Below are 15,750 nucleotides of genomic sequence, written 5' to 3' on the forward strand. Positions count from 1 at the left end.
GGTCCCCAGACCCTTCTCAGTGCCTCTGCAGCCCCTCCTCCTGACCCTCGGCAGACTCTGCAGCCACCAGAGACAAGCGCAGACTGTAGGAACAGTGGGGGTGGAGGGCTGCCTCGAGCAACACTTGGTGGCATCACTGAGAGGCAGGCAGGGTGCTGGTGCCGAGCTCCTGCCGACCGCATCCTGAGCACGGCAAGGCAGGGGCCGGCAGGGCACTCAGCCGCGTAGCGCGTTCCCTACGAGGACACGAGTGACTGGAAGGGGCAGCAGGAACGGGGGAGCAAGGGCTGAAAGAGCGGGTGTCTTGGCCCAGCCTCTTCCGCCCTGCCGCAGGACGGCCAGGCCGGGCCGTCCGCAGCAGCGTAACGCCCTCGGTGTTCGTCGCCGACCGACTGGCCCGCCCCGTCTGTGCGGCTCGGCTTGCTGTCTCTTTAAGAGCCTCCCTGCGTGTTTCAATCTGTGAGTGACGCGAGCGCAGTCGGAACGTATGCAAATCAAACGCCAGCCGCCGGCCAATCGACGCTGGCGCTTGGCGGCCGCCAGCCAATGGGGTGGTGCCTCCCGGCGGGGCGCCGGCTCGCCCCATATAAGGAGCGCCTTCGCCATAAAAGGCAACATTGTATCGCTTTATATGGGGGCGGTGCGGCGCGGCGGGGGCGGCGGCGGAGCGGGGCCGTGAGCGCGGAGCGGGCGGCGGGACCATGGCGGGGCCGGCCTGACCTGACCCGACCCGCGCTCGCCGCCGCGATGTTGCCGAGCCAGGCCGGTGCCGGGAACGGTGCCGCCGCCGCGCTGGCCCGCGGCTCGGGGCTGGGCCGGTCGCCGGTACCGCGTGGGGCGAACGGCGGAGGGGCGGCGGCGGGGCCGCCCGGGGGCCGCCTGGAGCGGGAGGCGCTGTACAGCGGCAGCGAGGGCGACTCGGAGTCGGCCGAGGAGGAGGAGCTGGGCGGCGAGCGGCGCGGCGTGAAGCGTGGCCTGGCCGAGGCGGCGGCGGCGGGGCCTGCGGCGGGAGCGGCGGCGGCCGCCTACAGCGGCGGCGGCGGGGGCGGCGGGGCCGTGAGCGGCGCCAAGCCCGGGAAGAAGACGCGGGGCCGGGTGAAGATCAAGATGGAGTTCATCGACAACAAGCTGCGGCGCTATACCACCTTCAGCAAGAGGAAGACTGGCATCATGAAGAAGGTGCGGCCCCGGGGCTCTGGCCGGCGCTGGGGGCGAGCGGCCGCCGAGGGGGGCGGCCGGGGGGAGCGGCTGGCACCCACCTGTCTGCGGCCGGCGGCCCGGCGGGAGCCCTCGTCCCTGGGCGGTGCGCGCCCGGGCCGAGCGAGGAGCCGGCCGGCGGGGCCGTGCCCGGAAACGGTGGCGGCTTCCCGGTCCCGCGCGGGGGTGCGGCCCGGCACCAGCTCCTTCCGGGGGGCTGTGTGGGAGCCTCTGGCGGGGCCGGTTGTCGCCTGCGGCCGGTCCCGGGCGCCCGCGGGGCTCGGGACAGGGACCTGGGCAGCCGGGAGAGGGAAGGGCGGTCGCGGTCACGCAGCCCGGGGCCGAGGGATGCCGGGTGCGCCCGGTGGTCCCCAGCCGGCTGTTGCGCCCGGGGAGGCCCGTCCCGCCGCAGCCTCCAGCCGTCGGGGCCCCTCTCCGTGAGCCTTGCTGGGTGCTGAGCAAGTCCTGTGGCACAGCTGGGCTGCTCTGCCCACCAAGGGCCCAGCAGGGCTGGCTCCTTTGGCGCGGAAGGGGCCAGCGCCATGTCTCGGTCGGTCCAGAGTGCTCTCTGCGGTTCCTGGTGGCTGGAGCTGTTGTGCAAAGACAGATTAGAAACTTGGGGGATTTTGTGTGCAGTTGGATGCTGCTGGTTCCTCTGCATCCCTGTCGGTGCTTGTAGCATCCTCAGAACAACTAGGCAGCGCTGTGTCCCAGCTGAGCTGGGCTTCATGCACCCTGGGAAGGTGGGAATGGTTGTAGGGTACTGCTGGGCACATCCTGGCTGCACAGGATACAGAATGGGGCCATCCTGTCTGGGGTGACTTGTGTGAGACCACTGAGTGTGCCATGATGGTGTATGAAGAGTGTCCTTCCTAGCCCACAGGTCAGTCCTGGGGGATGGTAACCTCACTGCAGGGGTGTTTGGGTGCAGCTGTGCTCGGGGCTGTGAAGACTGAGAGAGGAGTCTTGGTCCTGGCCTGGCTGGGGTGTCAGTGAGGGGAAAGATATAGCAGAGACATGTGGGCTCAGTAACATCCTCTTACAGGGCTCAGCAGAGGTGAAGGGCTGAGGTGTCCAGGCGTGTCTGGAGAAGCAGGTGGGATTTCTAGAATGGGGACAACCCAGTGTCCCCCATCTCCTCGGGTCCTCCTGAGGGGACCGCTCTTTTTCTGTGGCCTCTTGACATGCACATCCCCTAAGGGCATACTAAAGGAGATGGGAACACAGCATGAGGCACTTCAACCTCTAGGGAACTGATCTTGAGTTGGTTTTAGAGGCCGTAGCTCCTCTGGGGTGACAGAGCTGGAGCTGGTGTGACCAAAAGGAGGGCTGCGCTGGGAGCACAGGGACATGTTGGGGACTTGTCCTGCACTGTATGTGTCCCTGCCATCTGTAACTTCCTGTTCTTCCCTTGTGCTGCTGGCAGGCCTACGAGCTTTCTACGTTGACGGGTACTCAAGTCCTGCTGCTGGTGGCCAGTGAGACGGGCCATGTGTACACGTTTGCTACACGGAAACTGCAGCCCATGATCACCAGTGAGACGGGGAAGGCGTTGATTCAAACGTGCCTCAACTCCCCAGACTCGCCCCCGCGCTCAGACCCGACCACTGACCAGCGCATGAGCGCCACGGGCTTTGAGGAGACGGACCTCACCTACCAGGTGTCTGAGTCGGACAGCAGTGGGGAGACCAAGGTAATGTTCCTGTGCTCAGCTGCACACCTGGGCACCCTGGAGGGCATGGGCTGTGCCTGTGGGGCTGTGCTGGGAGCCTTGATTGTCCCCAGTCCTCCTTGAATAGCAGCTTGGGAAGCTGAGGATGAGTCCCCTTTTGCTGCGACTCCAGCGAGCTTTTGTGGCTTCTCAGGCCTGGCTCCTTCACTTGGCTGGCGGTAGTGGTGATTCAGAGAGGGAGGGAAGTGGGTGGCAGGTGTCCTGGCCCTGGCTTTTGCAGCAGGGGCTCCCCACCAGCCCAGCCCACCCCCCTAGCCAGCTCTCGACACTGTTATCTCTCCCCGGGCGTCTCTATGCTCTTGCACTCATTGATAAAAATTTGATTCTGCCTCCATGGCCTTATAAGGCCTGGTTTCCCTCGCCAGAGTCCCTGGCAGGGCCCCTCACATTCCTTATAAGCTGCAGCTGTCTCTTGCTTTGGTGCTGTTTTGGAAGGGGGCAGGGAGGACACAGGGAATGGAAACATTTGGCTGGACGGACTCTTTCTGCTCCCTGCCTGGTGTCCCTGCAGGCGCTGGCCCTTGCCTGCCCGTGTTACTTGTGGCCTCTCGCCCAGGGTGCTGCAGGGGGCCTGCTTGTGGGTGCAGAATCAGGCAATGACCCTTTTCTGCTGGGAGGGCCCTGTCTTGTCCCTGCATTTCCTGGTGCTGTTCCTCAGAGCTCTTGCAAGAAAGCTGGCTCCTGTATCCCTGCTGCTTCCTTTGCAGGCTGGTGCTCGGGTCTGCAGGCCCTTGGACGTGGGAGGCAGGGGACTTTGTGATGCAATGCTGCGACTACATGCCGAACTGGGGGTTGTACCACAGCTTCCTGGGTTTGTGTGGAGTGCCGCTGGGTGCTGCAAGTTGCTGCAGCTCTGCTGTACCTGTGCTCACAGCATGGGTACTGGGCTTGCTGTAAAAGCATCCTTCCAGATGAACCGTGGCCTTACTGTAGGAGCCCTCCAGCCTGCTGTATGCAAGCCACAGCAGCATCCTTGCTATACAGTAGCCACTAAATATTAAGCAGACAGAACCTGGAGACGGCTGTCAGATCTCTCTTGAGCCACAATTCCTCCATGCCCTCTTCCCCACGTGTATGCAGTTCTGCACCAAACAGAAGTTTAGTGCTGCTGAGCCTTGAGAAATATCAACAGTCACAGAGATCCCTGCAGGCAGAGGAGCTGTGGTGGGCCAAGGTGTTGCTGGCTGGAGAGCTCTGTGCTGGAGCCCAGAAGAGTCCATGGGAAGGCTTCCTGCTGATGGGAGCCCAACAACAGTCCTGGCTGTCCCAATCTGGCATGACCCTCCTGGGCGCGTCTGATTGCTAGTGCAAGTTGTGCCAGCCCTTTCCAGTAGGCAAAGGAGCCCATTGTCACCAGCAGTTTCTCCCTTGTGCAGCCTGTGTTTGTAAGGACTAGTGTCTCTTGGGCTTCTCTTGCATGAAAAGGCAAGTCCTGTGGGCATTTTGTAATGAGACAAATTACCTGTGCCTGGAGTAATTTGGCAGTGCAGGAAGTGCTGTGCATGGCAGCTGACCTGTCCCTGTCATGGGCCTTGTCCACATCGTGTCCCTTAAGATTTTCTGTGAAAATACTGCTGGGTGGCCCCAAAGGAAGTGTGCTCTTGGGGTGCAGTTACTCTGCAGAGGAGATCTTAACACAACTTCTCTCTGCCCACTTTCTGATGCAGCCCCCACTTAGTGCCCTGCAAGCTCCATCCCAGTACTCACAAGTGATAATACTTAGTGGGGTGCCTTATGGCCACAGCCAGCATTTGGTGTGGGGCTGGAGGAGCCCTTTGGCCCTGTCTTCTGCTCGACATTCTGACTGAACCTACCTGAGAATGAAGGGAGCCTGTGGGTAGGCCATACTGGATGGCTGGCATCCTTGCGGAGGGGTGGGTGGTACACAGGGCTGGGTTATGGGTGCCTCATTGGAGGAGGTGGCAGGAAATTAAGTGCCTGGGCTGTCAGGTCCAGCCACATAGGGTGCTCTGAGAGGGTTGGGCAGTTGTCCCTGGCCTTTCTGTAAACTCTGCTTCCTGGACTTCTGTATGGACAAAACCTGCTTGTGTTCAGCTGCTGCAGCAGAGGAGGGGAGCAATGCAGCCAGTTACCTACAGTCAGTAGCCCACTGGTATTCCTTTGTGCTACACCCAGCAGCAGCTATGAGCTCCTCCTGCTGTGCCAAACCCCAACTCCCTGCCATGGAACTGAGCTCGGACTGCAGCTGGGACTGAGGCACACTGTACTTTAAAGACAGCAGCTATATCCTCACAATGATACCATCATACGCTGACCTGTCTGGTCTTTCGTGGGCCCCAAATGACACCATGTCCTCACATAGTCTCCTGGATGTGGCTATGTGGGAGAGGGTATTTTGGAGGAAGCTTGAGGGCTCTAGATTGGGGTGAGAGCATGGGAGTAGCCCTGATCTGGTCATCTCTCTTTGGGGTGGGGGAAAGATGGGACTTTCTGCCCTATACGGAATACAGACCAGGTTGGGATTTTCCGTGTACTTCCAAGACCAGTTGTCCTGCAACATCCACGTAATAATGTTGACTGGGAGGTCTGGGCCATGCTGAACAGCATTGTCCCAGGCAGTCCCCAGAAGCTGTGGAGTTAGGATCATTTCTGTCCCCAAGATTCTACTATGGTCCAGGATGGGCATCAGATGGCCTGGGCCATACCCTGTGATCTACTCATGCTGTATAGCATTTATCAAGTACGCACAGTGGTGCGGATCTGTGCAGACATCTGCTGCTACGCTGCACCTCTCTACTGCATGTTGATTCCCCAGGAGCTGTTCTGCAAACTGAAGTTTGCAGTGAGCTGTGGTGGGGAACGGATGTGCAGCTGGATCAGGAAGAGAAGGGCCTTCAGGGGTTGTCCATGGCCCCTTTGGGTAATCTCTGCTGAAGGTGATCCATTACTTGGCTTCTATTGAAGGCTGCCCTTGCACATGTAGTCTAGGCTTTGCAGGGTGCTGGGGGGAGCCAAGGTGCCCAGGGGCTCCTGAGGCATCACAGACAGGCATGGGGAGAAGGCAACGGATGTCCAATCCCAAGGTCTCTCCCAGCTCTCTTTCTGTAACTGGGAGCTATTGCTGCAGCCCAAGATAAACACAGCAAAGAGGGGAGGAATATGAGTGTCACCTGTGGTGGAGTAGGGAGGGCAGAGAAGGGGCATACATGATTTGAGCCTGCTGGCACAGCATCCCTCCCAAGCACCTTTGCTGTTCTGATCACACTGAGCTTTGCCCTTGTGCTTCTAGGGAGTCCTGGGAATCTCCCTGAGTAGGGTGCTGTGAATCTTCTGGGATGCCTCCTCCAGCCCTGAGAGTATGGAGTGTGGAGGGATGCCAAGTGTCCTGGCTGCTTGGGGACTATATCTCAGGGATGTACAGCTTCAGGGCTATGCCTTGGGATGAGGGAGCCTGGCTTTTCCAGCTGGGAACAGGACCCACCCTGCTCTGCTATGGCTTCCATGACCTAATGGGCTGGGGGGAGCTCTTCCCTGTCAACCACGTGGGGAGGGCGCCCACAGCCTCCATGCCCCATGTGGGATGGCAGGAGTTTGTGGTTGAGCTAATGGAAAGTGCCTCTGCTGGGCTCCGCTCTGTTACCACGTGCCTCTTCTAATTTGGACTTCAGGGACTGCAGTGCCAAGGTGGAGGGGTGTTTCTATCCTCCTTCCCCAGGCCTTGGGGCACGGCTGAGTGCCCAGGATTGGCTCCCCCTGTCCAAAATGGGCTGCCTTCCCTTTTTTAGCTGTTCGTTGAGCTGTGAATTCCTTGTTCCTGGCAGCTTGACAAGCTGGGAACAAGGCTTAGCACGTGGGAGAGCTGGGCCCACCAGCCGGCAGTGGGAGGGGTGGGAGAGTGGCAGCCTTAACTCTTCCCAGGCGTGCTGGCAGTTGTGGCAGGGCACGGGGATGACGGGTCCCCTGTGGCATGGTCTCCTGTGGAGCGGTGTATTTGCAGCCTGCTCTGGCCAGTAGGGCAGGAGAGGGGCCATGGAGACCCTGGGTATCCAAAAGAGGATTTGGGGGAAGGAGGCATGTTAGGTGGATTGTGACTGCCAGGGGCAGCAGGGATTGTGCTGGGCTTGGTTGGTTCCTGCAGAGCCAAGCCATGTCCAGCCACATGCTCTGTAACTGCAGAAACTGGGTGTTACGTGCCCTGCAGCCTGGGGTACATGTTCCTCCCTTGTTCCAAGACCCAGGCGGCCAGCCTCTCAGGCTGGTATTGGCCCAGCACAGGGCCCTATTCCTCCTGGTGCTTAGCTTCCCTGGTGATGCTGTTCTCTGACAGGCACAGAGCTCCAATGCTCCTTGCAGGACCATGGTGCGTGCTGGCTGTAGCTAACACACGGGGTCCCTTGGAAGCATTTGCCTTGTGCTCATCTCCTGCTAGTAGACTGGCAGGATGCTTCCCCTAGCCAGGTTCTCCCCTTTGCTCCAGGACATTTGCAGAGGCGTTCCCCAGGGCCTACCAAAGCAGCTGTCAGGGCTGGGTTTGGGCCTCCCTGGTGTCCAGGTCTGGCATTGCTCACCTCTCCTTTGCTGCTTTCAGTGTACAGCTGCCTTTAAGAGCCAGTTCTCGGCTTGTTCTTGGCCATGTGTTTCCTGCCATAAGGGAAGTGGTGTGTGTTCCTGACAGGAGACAGTGTGTTTGCCTTTACATCTGTCCCTGCAAGGACTGCTTTTGCCTGTTATGTGCCAAAAAAGAGGCTGCTCTCTTCTTAGAGGCTATGGGGACTTTTGGGGAGGGGAAGGGTTGCTTTATCCCCTGTTGTCTTGCAGGGAAGTCTCTCAGGGGACCTGTGTGGCCCTGGGCTTGTATCCAAGGTTTACGATGAGCTCTCTCCAGCTCTCCTCGTGCTGCATTATTGGGCACAGTCTCCTCATGCTTGTACAAGCAACTCCTCTCTGCTACCCTGGCTCTGCTCCATGTGCTGGCAGTAGGCTATGGGGGTATGGTTTAGCACGGGGATCCAACCTATGGAGTCTGGTTTGGTCTCATGGGCAGATGTTGACCAGATCCAAGGGCTGGTCTGAGTTGTCACAATCTCTCCTTCCTCAGGACGCACTGAAACCAGCGTTCACTGTCACCAACCTGCCGGGGACAACGTCCACCATCCAGACAGCCCCCACCACCTCGACCTCCATGCAGGTCAGCAGTGGCCCGTCATTCCCCATCACTAATTACCTGGCGCCAGTGTCTGCCAGCATCAGCCCCAATGCAGTCACCAGTGCCAACGGGACAGTGCTGAAGACTACTGGAGCCAGTGCAGTGACATCTGGGGGCCTCATGCCGATACCCACCGGCTTCACCCTCATGTCAGGTCAGTGCCTTTAGGGGCTGAGGACTGCATCCATCTGTGTCTGCACCTGGAGTGTGTTGCTGCCCTCTCCAGAGGAGAGGAGACCTAGTGGCAGGAGGAAGCAGAGTGATTGCTGCTGTAGGGTGAACCTGGCTGGGATTCCTTGCTCGAGCCCAGCTGGGCCAGTGGCTGGAGAAGGGTTGTGTAGTGACTGTTTCCTTAGAGTGCTGCTAGCTGGCCCTGCTGCTGGGAAGGGCGTGGTGGCAGGGAGCTGAGCTGGGACCCCAGGGCAGCACCAAGAAGCCTGGAGGGAGTGAAAAGAGCTGGTGGTGACAAAGCCTTTCTTTCTCCCTCCTTTTGGCAGGTGCTTCCCTTTCTCCGGGGACCCCTACCATTCCTCTCACTCAGTTACAGCCGCACTCCCTGGCTCTTTCCAGCCAGCAGGGCCAGGTGGTCACGGGTACGGCTGGACAGCTGCAGCAGGCACAACAGACAGTCTTCCGCTTCCCTGCCAGAGCTGGAGGGCAGATCGTGTCGCTGACAGGTCAGCACTCGCTTCTCCTCCGCTTGCTTGAGGTGGGGGGATGGAGGTGTCTGTGGGAGTCCTGGTCCTGGCCAGAGAGCTGATTCCCAACTCAGGTGGGAGCACAGAAGAGGCAGAGCACAGGGCACCCTGGCTGTGGCTGCAGGGGAGAGATGGGAAGACAGGGCAGAGAATGCTTGGCATAGACAGGAAGAGCAGTGTCCTGGGGTATACAGACCAAGGGAAGCAGCGGGTTGTCGGTCTCCAGGCCCAGGGTTTGCCCTGCGGCTAGCAAACACAGAGGAGACAGGTCCCTGGTGCAGCTGTGCTGAGGCTGAACTGTGCTGCTAGGAGGACTGATGGAAGGAGACCACAGGGGCTCAGATGCCCAGTGGATGTTTTTTGAGTGCTGGTGTTTGAGCAGCTGCCCTTGCTTTTCTATTTGGATCTGCAGTCAGCCACTGAACCACAGTGCAGAGGATAGATTAGGAGAAACCCAGAGCAGAGGAGGAAGTGGTGCTGCTGTGCTGCCTTGTGTGCATTGTCCTTTTTAGGAATTTCTTCTTGTGCTGAATCAAGGCTCTCCAGGTGTTGTACTGGGGCCAGACATGCTCCTGGGTAGAGTTTCAGAGCAGGGCTAGGCTCTCCCTTGTGGGGGCAGCCATCATCTGAGGACCAGCACTGAGAGTGAGACAGTATTTCTTGTGTCCTGCCTGTTTGTGCCCAAGTTGATGAGTCTGATAGCCTGCATACTTTCTTGGAGCCCTTACGGCTTCCATGGGCCCTGGCAGACAGCGTGATTTCATGCAAAGGACCAGATTTACCTTGTGATCTGGAGGAGCTAAGAGAATAATGGACATGTGTCTCTGGTGTAGTGTGTGGGGAGATGCCCAGTCTGAGCAAGGTGGCTGGTGATTCCTGCTCTCTGGCATCCCTTATTCTTCCCTTTGGAGGCTTGACTTGAGCCTGACAGGAGCTTTCTGTGCTGAGCTCCATCTCTGGAGCTGAAGAGCTTTGCAGTGACCTTGTGGTCCAGTGGTCTCTAATCCCTGTGTAGGCACTGTGACATCCTTGAGATCACAAGCTGAGTGAGAGAGCTGTTCCTTGGGTGCCCTGTGGAGGATGGAGCTGAGCTCCAGAGTGTGAAGGCAGTGGGGCCCAGCTGGCCTGGGCATTTGGGCTCTTGAAGTTCTGCTCGCTGCAGTGAGATGATCCTTGCAGGGCTGGCTGAGTGTGGGCAGTGCTGGGGGCATGTGCTGGGCACTCTCCTCCCAACATCTTCTGTCCTGGTGGAGCCAGGAGTGGTGAGGAGGGCCCCAGACATTCCTGAACCATGCCTGGGAGCTGGACAAAAGCTCCTGTGGCCTTTCCTTTTCTCTCTGGAGCCCTGTAGGCCAGCTAACCCCTCCTTGGCCCCTGGGCGCCAGGAAAGAGCAGGTTTTGGCCTACTCTTTGGGGTGGGGCCTGGTTTCTGCCACATGCTGCTTTTGGCTAGCCTTCCCCAGCACAGTGCAGAGCCACGCTGTAGAGCTGTGAGCAGCCAGAGAAGGATTGGAGGGCTTTCATATGGCCCAGAGTGCCTGTCTCCCTGCTGAGCCACAGGCTCATGGGCTCCTCTCTCTCCCCAGGTGGTACCATGGCTCAGCAGGTCCCAGTCCAGGCGATCCAGGTGCACCAGGCACCGCAGCAAACGTCTCCCTCTAGTGACAGCAGCACTGACCTTACCCAGACCTCTTCTAGCGGAACAGGTAATTGGGACATTACGGTAACAGTGTTCTGCCTTCCTAACCACTGCTGATAACAACCCACACCAATAGACCTCACACCTGCTCCCTGCCCAGGATCCTTCTTCAGACTAACTCTATCCCAGCCTTTCTGACAGTTTCCCAGGTGTATTTATCCTTGTTGCCAGCCCCTGTGCTATGCTATATCTAGGTAGATGCTGCTGTGCATAGGACACCTTACAAGGGATTACAGGTTGCCCAGTTCTCAGATGGTTTCTTAGTAAGTCAGCATTGCCCCTAGCATAAGGCATTGGCTCACATCTACTTCACATTTTTACTGTATATGCAGAGGACACCTCTGTTTTCCGCAAAATCTGAGTTCAGGTGCTTGGATGCAGGCTGTATCCAGTTCAACAGCTTTATTAAAACTTCATCAGGAAACTTGTACCTCAGGTTGAATTCAGTCCTGGGGTATTTGGCTACTGTGCTTTTCTGCCCTCTCATACTCATGAAAGGAAAGGTTTGAGCTCTCCTGCCTGTTCCATGGGGCTTTTCCCCAAGAGCTTGAGAGAACAAGATGGGTATCTCCATGCACCTTCTGCTTCAGGACAGCATGCCAAGGGTGGCTGAGGGAGGGGTGCTGAGCAGGTGTGTGAGTGTAGCAGACTCCTTTTCGTGTGGCTCACATGTAGTCTGTCTTGGTGCCAGTGACCCTCCCGGCGACCATCATGACATCGTCTGTGCCAACCACCGTGGGTGGCCACATGATGTACCCCAGCCCACATGCGGTGATGTACGCGCCCACATCTGGCCTTGCGGATGGTGGACTTGCAGTCCTCAACGCTTTCTCACAGGCGCCCTCAGCGATGCAGGTGTCCCACGGCCAGGTCCAGGATCAGGGTAAGACAGCTGCCTGGGTCAGTGCTCCCTTAAGTATTCTCACATGCTGATTTTTCTTGTCTCACATGTATTTATGCTGTATATTAATTTCAAAGAATCTTCTTCTAAGCAGTCCTGGAGGCTGTACAGAGGCCTGGCAAGGGTGATGCTTGATGCTCACTTTTAGATCCCACCATTCTCCTATGCAAGGAATTGCTTGACCTGTTTGCTGAGGAAAAAGGGTGAGGGTTGCTGGGATGGGTGGCATGTGGGGCAAGCAGTGGAGGGAGCTAGGACACTGGAGAGGATGTGTGGTTGCATGAGGGGGCAAAGCAGCATGAAGCCATGCAGGCAAGACTTGGATTGAGGCCTTGTGCCTGCTTCTCCCAGCATTTGGAAAACTAGCACATGTGGCTTTCTCCTGGGATGCCTCAATGCAGGCAAACAGGCACTTTCATCCTTGTGAAGTTCCGTGAAGCTCAGAGAAAGGACCCATGGGGGAGCACTGTTTAAGGGATGGTGTCATTTGTGCTCTCTCTCTGTGGCAGGTGGTGTCCCCCAAGTGTTCCTGACAGCCCCATCAGGCACTGTTCAGATCCCAGTCTCAGCTGTCCAGCTTCACCAGGTAGGCGCGGAGTGGTACTCACAGGTGTTCAGGGGGTGTCCTTGTTCTGCCCCTGCCTGCACATCCTTTGTGGGTCTGGGCTGACCCAGGCCCTTGGGTAGGGCCAGTCCTCAGGTCTGGGAAAGATGTCAGCGCCACCCACCCTTGGGTGAGGAAGTCTTGCCCTCCTTGGACAGGTGCCCAGAAAGGACAGTGCGACCCTGGCTGCTGGCACACGTGATCTCAGGGCATGCTGACCCCCAGTGCTTCCTCCTCCCTTTTCTCTCTAGATGGCAGTCATCGGGCAGCAGAGCAGCAGTGGCAGCAGCCTGACGGAGCTGCAGGTGGTCAACTTGGACACCTCACACAGCGCCAAGAGTGACTGAGAGGCCTCTGCTGCCGGCCTTGTGCTGTCCCTGGCTTGTCATGCCAGTGCCGGGTCTGGCGGCAATTCCTTCTCGTACAGACTGCACCAGTTATTTATTGTTGCCTTTTCACGTTTCCTTCATCCACACATGCACACACACACACACACACGCACCCACACACACACACATACACACAGGCACGCGTGTGGGGCTGCAGGACCCACCTGGGCTGTAGCTGTGCTGGGGCCGTGCAGGGCTTGGGGGTGTTTGGATGCCGCAGTAGCTGTGCTTGTCTCACGCCAGCCAAAGAAACTTGCCTCTTGAGGGGAGGATTGCTCTGCGCTGTAAATGAATACTGTGGGCCATTCCCAGCTGGAGGCTCTGGCTCCCTTCTGGGTGCTCTGAGTCACCTTGCCCACGAGTATTTGCTCTGCATGGGGCTCAGTGCAGACCCAGAGCTGTCCTGTGGGCACAGTTCGGAGCGGAGTGGGCCGAGGCTGTGCTCCTGGCCTCAGCAATGTGCCTTTGTGGGGGTGACAGGTCCTGGCCACAGCAACTCACCCTGGTCTCTGGACAGGGGAGAGTGGCCAGCTTGCATGTGCATCTCTGGTCGGCCCTGTGCACCCTCCCTCTGGAGGGCATGGCACAGCCTGTGGCACGCGGCCCCGTCCTCCCTGTATGCACTATGGTGAGCCCTCTGCCCTCAGTGCCTCCTCACTGGGCTGCCTGGCAGATTTGCAGCCTGCCTGGCTCTGCCTCCGGCTGCCCTCGCACAGCTGAGGTGGTTGGTGGATGCCCAGGAGCACAACGATGCCCTGGAGGCCCCTGTGGCTGGCCCAGCGCCACACTCTCCTCTCAGCCCTCGCACTGCTTGTGGACTCCGTACACCCAGGGGAACGTGGCTGGGTCTTTCCCACACCCCCCCTGCAGCTCCAGCCAGCGCTTTTTAAATTTCTGTGTCTGATGCAAGGTGGAGAAAACTCAAGTGTCAAAGGGAAGAGCCCATGGGGCACTGAGCTGCTGGGCAGGTGGCAGGCTCTTCCTCTGAGCACCAGTATGACCTACAGGCCATCCTGGGCTGTGGAGGGGCAGCTGTGATGCCTGTGCAGGCTCAGCAAGGCCAGGGGAGAAGGGCTGGAGCGTGCTTGGTCCTGCATGGGAGTTGCTGTGAATGGCTCTGCTACCTAGCCCTGTCCTTGGAGGGAGAGTGAGAAAGTGAGAGAAGCTGCTGAATCCTTAGGGGAAGAAGCAGCTACTGTAACTTTTTTTTTTTTAAGTTAAAAACAAAAGAAGCCTTGGAGAAAAAAGGAAAAAAAAAAAAAAAGAAAAAAAAGAAAAAGACTTTATTTTTCTAAGTGTTAAACTCAGTATTTATGTAATTCTTTAAGGAATAAAAGTTTGGCTCCTGTACAGTTTTCATGGGGTTTGTACCAGGGGGATGGGAGAGGGGTGGGTGGGCATGGAGGCAGGAAAGGGGCCTTGCTTTTGAGTTTGTATTGTAACCTTGGACATGTTCCCTCAGCATTAGCGTTTAAGCTGCACTCTCCACCCACCAGCATGTGCCAGGGATCAAGCTGAACTGAGTGGGATGCTTGTTTTCCACTTACCTGTACTGAGGACTCCATACCCATCATTTTGGGCTTCATGGGCAGAAGGCAAGCGAAGCAGTAGCTGGACTCTAGAAGTGGGAAACCCATGCCTCAGGAGCAAGGGGCTTGCAGTGTGTCTGGGAGCCAGAGATGGGCTGGGTTTTCTGATGGCTGCCCTGTTCACCTCCGGTCCTGGGACCTGCGGTTGTTGTGTCACTGCTCTTGGTGTGGAGCAGTACTACCTGTGACTGCCTAAGGGATATGCGTATCCCCACTTCTTGGGTGGTGAGTGGCCAGCAGTGGTTGATCCCTGCTCACTGTGCAGGTAGCATCTCCTGAACTCCTAGCTGATGATCTGGGCTGTATTTCCTTCTCTACAGCAGTTCCTTAGTGCACAGATGTGGACAGGTCCCCTCCAAGCCCTCTGTGCAAAGAGCTCCCAGAACGATCTTTCAGCCCTAGGTCTGTTACACAGCCTGGGAAGGGCTTGTGGGGAGTGGGGTGGCCCATCTAATGAGCGTGACATTGCATGCTGCCCCCCCTTAGTATCCTTGCTCTAAGAATGATGTGTACCCCGCAGCTTGGAGCGTGTGGGAGCGCCGTGCCCCATTGCTAGGTGTATGAAAGCTGCTCAGTGATGCTTCCAAAACAAGGCTGGGTACCTAGGAGTTTGTCCAGGGAGAAGGATGGGGTTGGGGTTTGCGTTGTCCTTTGCCCCAGCACATCACCGTGGCCTGGCTTTGCTCTGCTTTGCTTGTGCTAGCACTGTGGAGCAGAGCTGTTGGGCCGGGATGGCGGGAGTGCCCCTGCTGCTACAGGGTAGGGTGTCTGACTGCATCCTCTCCATGGCTCCCCAAAGGCAACTGCTGGTTAAACGCTAATGGTGTATTTTATTTAAGTGCAGACTTGTAAGAACACTTGTGTATCAGGGATGAAACGGCATTTATTGTGTGGTGACATTTTTAGTTCATTTTACTGGTTTGAGGGTTGTGTGTGTGTGTGTGTGCGCGTGTGTGCGCGTGTGTACGCATAAGTGTGTGTGGGATTATTTTTTTTTTCCCTCCAGTTTCCAGGGTTGTGTTTCTGGAAGGATGTGGAAGTAATCACAGTACTATGTACAGACCTTTCTTTTGTATTAAAAAAAATTACTCTTTCAATAAATGTTATCATTTTGTGCACAGATTTGGGATCTTGGCCGTGCTTTGCGGGAGGGGACCTTAGGGCCAATGAATGGGGATCAGAGGCAGATTCCTGTGGAGGGTGGGGGGCCTGTCTGGGCATGATGTAGCAAAGAGGGGCTCTTTGTAAAAGTCTCCATCCTCACTGCCTCACCCACAGGGAGGAGCAGGAGGACCTCAAGCAAGAGTTAAAACAGGGAGGACAAAGAGCCCGTGTTGCTTATGGAGTAGTTAGGCAATAACTAAGGCCTAGGAAGAGGAATTTTTGCCATTGTAACATCAAAGAAAAGATGATCCCTAGGCCTGGCCCCAAGTGGATTATATATTTGTATACTGATAAACTACCACAAACCAAAGGAGGACAGAGATATTTTTTAACAGTGACAGGTATTTCCAGGGTATATAAAAGTTTTGTATGAAGGTGCTGCTGTTAAGGTAGTGTTTACCTGATAGGGGACTCGACAGGTAAGTGATGCTGGCCAAGGCCCTGTCATCATGGCAGATGTCATGCAGCTGGCATCTCAGAGCATCCCGACACAGTGGTTGGTGTGTGCAGTACCATCCCCAGGCCTCAGGACAAGGAAAAAGAACAAACTGGGGTTTAAAATAAACAAGTTGAAAGGCTGCAGGCAGAACAGCTTCCTCTGACGTTAACA

The 15,750-nt window shown here is 57.3% G+C and overlaps 1 protein-coding gene across 3 annotated transcripts; it reads left to right on the plus strand.

Moving 5' to 3' along the window:
- The first annotated feature begins 622 nt into the window (after positions 1 to 622).
- On the plus strand, positions 623 to 15,098 carry SRF (serum response factor). Of its 3 annotated transcripts, XM_054821551.1 has the most exons (8): positions 623 to 1,179; positions 2,624 to 2,890; positions 7,989 to 8,250; positions 8,594 to 8,773; positions 10,381 to 10,500; positions 11,185 to 11,376; positions 11,904 to 11,980; positions 12,250 to 15,098. In XM_054821551.1, exons 1-8 carry the CDS (start codon positions 748 to 750, stop codon positions 12,343 to 12,345), a joined length of 1,626 nt encoding a protein of 541 aa, XP_054677526.1. In that variant the 5' UTR covers positions 623 to 747; the 3' UTR covers positions 12,346 to 15,098. The 3 variants fall into 3 exon arrangements, with proteins under 3 accessions (XP_054677526.1, XP_054677527.1, XP_054677528.1); XM_054821552.1 differs by lacking the exon at positions 11,904 to 11,980; XM_054821553.1 differs by lacking the exon at positions 8,594 to 8,773 and having other exon boundaries at positions 624 to 1,179.
- The last annotated feature ends 652 nt before the right edge of the window (positions 15,099 to 15,750 follow it).

The sequence above is a fragment of the Grus americana genome, chromosome 3 (assembly GCF_028858705.1).
Source record: "Grus americana isolate bGruAme1 chromosome 3, bGruAme1.mat, whole genome shotgun sequence".
NCBI classification, from domain to species: domain Eukaryota; kingdom Metazoa; phylum Chordata; class Aves; order Gruiformes; family Gruidae; genus Grus; species Grus americana.